General features: G+C 39.6%; 1 protein-coding gene across 1 annotated transcript in view; it reads right to left on the minus strand.

Moving 5' to 3' along the window:
• Ccny (cyclin Y) overlaps positions 1 to 6,283 on the minus strand; it is a 137,921-nt gene that overhangs the window by 30,808 nt on the left and 100,830 nt on the right. Inside the window, exons 6-7 of the mRNA XM_021214507.2 lie at positions 515 to 572; positions 303 to 422 (exon numbers count right to left, since the gene is read on the minus strand). Coding sequence (XP_021070166.1) covers positions 303 to 422; positions 515 to 572 — 178 coding nt within the window. The remainder of the gene's footprint in view (positions 1 to 302; positions 423 to 514; positions 573 to 6,283) is intronic.

Raw genomic sequence — 6,283 nt, forward strand, 5'->3', positions numbered from 1 at the left:
AAAAAAAAAAAAAAAAAAAGACTGTAGTGGGAAGTGGACAGAAGGCAACCAGACATGGTAGAGGATGTTCTTGGTCCATACTACCCTGCGTAAACCCTGCTGAGTGCATCTTCACTGAAAACATCAGCACTGAAAGCACTGACTGGCTTTGAGTGGGACTTCACAGATGGTTTTAGAAGGGGACTATGAAATAAACTCCACACTCTCTTGAGACATCCACCCTCTATTCTCACAGAAGACATTGAAACTTCTACAAGTTTCCCCAGGGTCATCTGATAAGAGTCTCTGCTGCTCACACTCACCAGGGTGACAATGGCACATTCAGCTGTCAGCTGAGCAGCACTGAACAGTGTCCGAACGAACCGGTAAATTTGCTTCTGTTCTGGGTTGTGTTTGTCATAATCAGGTGGCACTTCGGATTTCTGGGGGAAAAGAAGTTTTCAGATGACTGCCACCTAAGAGAAGCAAGAGACTGCTAACTAAACCATCTCATGAAACATAAGAAGGTAGTTACCGAAAGAGGGTGGAGGTTTTCATCAAAAATATCTAAGAGCATCCTTCCATCTGGGTCCCTGGTAAGGAAAGCAGTAGAAATTAGAGTTTACTTTCTTTAATAAATGCCACTCATAATGAAATAAAACACATTTCAGTTCAACTGTAGTTTAGGAGACAGTGCTAACTTTAAGAGACATTTCTGGTATTCTCAAATATAGCATTTAATCCATTTTTGTTGAAGAAGCCACAAAGATTGAAACCTCTAGGTGAATTAAGTAAAAATATAGATTTTAATTTTCCAACACTCTCCTCTTCATTTCTTAACTAAATACCAAGTAACGGTTTTCATCTTGACATCTTCATACAGGTGTCAATTATTTTCTTCTTGTTCATTCCTCTTCCATACTCCATTCTCCATGTCTTCTCTCCAACTCTGCCTGCTTCTCAGTAAGGCTGACTGCCTTACCTTATGTATTCCACAACTTTCACAATTTTTCCCCTCTCAAGATCCCCTATGGCTCTTTAAATGAACTAAACCTAAAATGATCTAATTCTATCAGTATTTTTTTTTCTTCTGATGGTTAATAAGTATATGGTGACTAATGTGGGGGGAAGGGGAACATGCAGCAGGCAACAAAAATCAGTCTTAAATTGTCACAAAACACACTGATAACTCTAGCAATGAAGCAATTCTGAGATATTTCTAGCAGCACTCATTTGTGGTGAATGTGACTGCACTTCAGTTTTTGTTTTGAATATACAGCATGCACACTGTAGCTTGCAGGCCAAACAATACCAAGGAAACTGCCTGAAACCCCCCAGCTGGGACTTGAGACTCCTGGATATTATGAACCAAAGTGTTTCTTATTATCCAAAGGTATCTGGACTTTATAGAATCATAATGGACTAATTATGAAAAATAAATAATTTTGGTATTTTCTTATTGTCATTTCTCAGTATAAAAGCATCAAAAATTAACACCTCTGAATTATGTATACTGTTACAGTATCTGATTTTTAAAAATTCAGTTTGGGTTGCTGACTTGAGTTTCGTAAACTATTACTCAGTAAATTTGGTATGGGAAAGAACAGAATTTCCAGTAACTTCTGAAATGGTCCTAAAACATACTTCTGCCATTCTGTATTGGACACGTATGTGAAGCAACACCCTCAACGTTAAAAATTATAAAAATATCAAAAAATACAAAAGTATGTGTCCTGCAGTATCAAATATTCAGCTAAGATTTCTTTATATAAAAATAAATAAGTGCCGGGCAGTGGTGGCGCACGCCTTTAATCCCAGCACTTGGAAGGCAGAGGCAGGCGGATTTCTGAGTTCGACGTCAGCCTGGTCTACAGAGTGGGTTCCAGGACAGCCAGGACTACACAGAGAAAACCTGTCTCGAAAAACTGAAAATAAATAAATAAATAAATAAATAAGCAAGCACATCTATCTCCTCATTATGCATACTTGTTTTCCTTTTTAATAAATGGTAAAATTATGCTCTATACTGTAGTAACTTCATATCAGCATATTGGTTTGCATATATATTTTATAAACCAATATAGAGGGCTCATGAATGGATTATTGTTTAGAAGCCCTGGACCATTCAGTACACAAGGCTGCCAGCCATGGCTCTACATGTAGCAAATAGGGTTGTAGACTCAGGTTCACATACTGCTTTGGGCTACTGGGGTATGGTCCATACAGTACCTTGTGTTGGTTTCTGGTCTCATAGTGCCTTGGCTTACTAAACATTGCTTTCGGCTATTGGCCTGTGGCCCACACAGCACTTTGGATCACAGCTGGCAAACAACTTATATAGATTTTTGAGCTGATGGCTTTAGATGTATAGTGCTTTGAGCTGCTAGCTGCTGTACACATAGCATTTTGAGCTGCTGGCTTTTCATCTATACAGTGCTTTAAGCTACTGACCACTCAGAACCTTAGGCTACTGGCTTCTGGTCCATACAGTACCTTGAATTGCTAGCTTCTAGTCTATACAGAATTAGGGGATACCAACCAATGCTTTACACAGCAGACTGGGCTTTAGGCCTCTAACCTACAAAGTGCTTTGAGATGTTGGACTCTAGTTTATTTGGTGCTTTGGGCTGCTGGCCTCTGATCAAGTCAGAGCCTTGAAGTTTTAGTTTTTATAGAGAGGATGTCACCTGCTCAGTGACACATCTACTTACATTCAACTGTTTTAATTTGAGTTTTGTCTACAAATTCCATTTAAAAGCCACAATGGTGAAAAAAATCCTACTTTGCTTTTCTAATAAAGTAATAAAACACTAAAACTACTTTGGAGAGAAAAGGATCTTTGACTAGTATGTCCTGATCACAGATGATTACTAAGTTGAGGCAGAAATTCAAGGCAGGCACCTGGAGCCAGAAGCTGAAGGCAGAGACCATGAATAAATGCGGCTACAGGCTTGTATCTAATGCCTTGGCTAGTATGATTTTTTTTTTTAATACAACCTAGGACTACCTGCCCAGAGGTGGAAATGCCCACAGTCAGATGGAACCTCCTAAATCAACCCTCAATCAGAAAGCACCCCCACGGACTATCTATAGGCTACAGCAATGGAAACATTTTCTTAATTGAGGTTCTGTCTTAGCAGATGACTCTAGCTTACATTAAGCTGACTAAACAAAGAAACAACCTCACAATGATTTTTGGGTAATACCACATAATTTCTAGTTTGTGTATAAAGTTTAGGCTCAGCTCGAGAACACCAGGCTTACTGACCTAATCCTAAATATGTTTTATCACATTAAACATACCAATTTCTGCTTCATAAATTTAGTATCTCTATAAAACAGCCCAGTGTCCATTCCAGCATTGAGCATAGGAACTGATCAAAAGTTCTGAGTATCTCTACCTGTGCCCTGTGACTGTTCATAAGAGCCTAGCAGCAAGGGTGTAGGTAAACCCAAGTGAAAGGCTCAATAACTTGAAAGCAAAAGTTCCTCTTGTGTGAACCTGGCTGCAATGTCTCTGACCATGTTCACAGTCACTAGAGATCAGAAGATCCCTTCAATTTTCCCTGGGGCAAGCTGCTACTCAAAAACCTGGTCAACACAAAACTTACTTCTGACCACCAAGAGTGCTGTTTAAGTTTTCCTAGTGAATGGGGACCCTTAAAACCACCTAATATACCAGAGAAACATTTGCCACAAGTAATCTAGGAAAAGAGATTAAGAATATAACTAGAGAGTAGGGAATGTAGGTTAGTTGGTAGCATCTGCCTAGTATGAATGAAGCCAGAGCTCTGAGCCACAGCATGGCAAGTCAGGTGTGGTGGTGTACCTCTGTAATGTCAGTACTTGAGGGTGGCTCTATGTTCAAGATCATCCTTGGTTACATAGTAAGCTGGAATAGATAAGATCCATCTCCAGGGTGGAGGAGAGGGGGCGAAGGCACAGTGAAGGAGAACAGAAAATAAAGAAAAAAAGATTAAGAACTTAAGCAAAGATGACTGAGAAAATTTAATGAATCCCTTGAGAACTGGACTTGTTTCTTTCGCCATCCATACCAAACTATGTGTCTCAGGTGAATAGTACTAGATCCATCTAGCTGGAGGATGAATGGCTAGCCCTACAGGGCTGTTTATAGGCTGTTCACAAAAAAGTCTGAAGACAAGTCACTTGCTCTGTGCCCTCAAGAGAGGCATAAGGTTCCATCTGTAAATTAATCAGACTACCCCTATACTTTCTCCACTTCTACTTACCTTTGGCCCAGTTTATTAACATCCATCTTCAAGAGCAGTGGTATTAAAACATATGGTCAGTAAACTGGCTCAACTCCAAATTTCTCAATCGACTAGTTGTACAGTCTTAAGGCATTACTGAATCTCTCTGTGATATGGCTCCCATAAGCTCATATGTTTGAATGTTGGTCATTAAGGAGAGGCATTACTTGACAGAAATTAGGAAGTGTGGCCTTGGAGGAAGTTTGTAACAGGTGTGTGTGTGTGTGTGTGTGTGTGTGTGTGTGTGTGTGTGTGTGTATTAGGGCTTCAAATGCTCAAGCCAGACCCAGTACCTCTTTTTCTTCCTGCTGCCTGACAATCCTGACATAGAACTCTGTCACATCTCTAGCACCACGTCTTCCTGTATGCTGCCATGCTTCTCATCCTACTGACAATGGACTAAACTGCTCAATGTGAGCAAGCTGCAATTAAATTACTTCTTTTTTAAGTGTTGCCATGGCCATGGTGTCTCTTTACAGCAAGAGAGCACTGACTAAGAGACTCTTTGTGTCTCGATTTCCTTATCTGTAAAGTGTAAATCATCAAAGTAGCACTTCTCAAAATCTGTTATTAAAACTAAAAATTCATGCAAAGGCTGACAAGAGAAGTCTGAGCAAGTACTTAATAAAGCTGTTTGCTATCAACAGTTATAGCTAAATTGACTTTGGAATATACTTCACCGGCAGAGGGCAGGCTCAACATCCATAGAACCTTGACCCAATTCTTGGTACCAAAACAAGAACTGAGAAATCTCTTTAAATATGCTAATTAAAAGTTGGTTTAAAAGCACATCTGAGTGTCACTAAAGGTCTTACATGTAACTTTGGCATCAGTGTTTCCAAAGTTTGAGCTTGTACCACAGAAATGACAGGACAATGCTTGCATTACTACTGTTATCCTAGTTCAGATACCAAAGATGTTCTGTTTTTAGTTTTTACATCTAAAACTCTCAGGAGTCACAATGCATACAATCACAATTACAGCACTGGAACCGACCACTCCAGTGAACAACTTGCAGGTGCTTGCTATGTTCAGAGAGCTGTTTCCCTAGAATACTGCTCCCCAGAAGCTGCCATCCACACGGCACCACATGGCCTAACAACTATCTCTCACATGGAAACAGCCTGAGTTGGTATGGAGGCCACTAGTGGACAGCAGTCTTTCTGTTTGGAGGTCCTTCCTATTCCCAAACTAGCTTTGCGTAGAACATTATGTCTATAAACACACCANATTAATCTCTAAAATGTGACAGTGGCGAACAGCCTTTGTGACAAAAATTAAGAGTGTGTTTTATAAAAAGTCCAATAAAAGGAAATCATTGAAAAGAAGTCTGGTACATATGTGGTCAAAACTGAAAGATTCTATACTCAGTGCTCTGCAGATAGCTTTCTGAGTCCTTCTATTGGGTTAAACATGTTTGAAAAAGAGGAATTACAGATATGGCTTAATACCCCAGATCTGAAGCAAAAGTTTTGATGTTCAATTAAATTAGCAAATGAAAGAATTATTATTAACGTTTTCTTCCCTTCTAAAATTTGTTTTTATAATTTTTCATTATGTTTCTGGCATGTCTCAATATGTGTGTTTGTGCATCTGAGTGCACACAGCTCTGCAGAAGTTAGAAGCATCAGATGGACTTTGAGCTGCAGTTCTGAGGTTGTGAGCTTCCTAATTTAGGTATTGGGAACCAAATTTAGGTTCTCTGCAAGAGCAGTGTATTTTCTTATCTACTCAGTTTTCTTTCAGGCCCACAGTCCCCCACCCCCTCCCCGCTTTTTCTTTCAAATGTGCCTACCTGCATGAGAGTATGCTCACATGTGGAGGTACCCCATGGAGGTCAGAGGAGAGTATCATATTCCTTGGAGCTGGAATTATAGTCGTTTTTGAGGGGCACAATTGAGGTGCTAGGAGCCACCTATATTGTGACAGAGCTCTTATTTAACTCACCTCTATAAAGCCACCTTAAATACTTATTACTGTGTTTAAGGTAGGCTTAAAAAAATCTGGTTTAACTTCCCTTTTTTTTTTTTTTT

The sequence above is a fragment of the Mus pahari genome, chromosome 15, assembly GCF_900095145.1.
Source record: "Mus pahari chromosome 15, PAHARI_EIJ_v1.1, whole genome shotgun sequence".
NCBI lineage: Eukaryota > Metazoa > Chordata > Mammalia > Rodentia > Muridae > Mus > Mus pahari.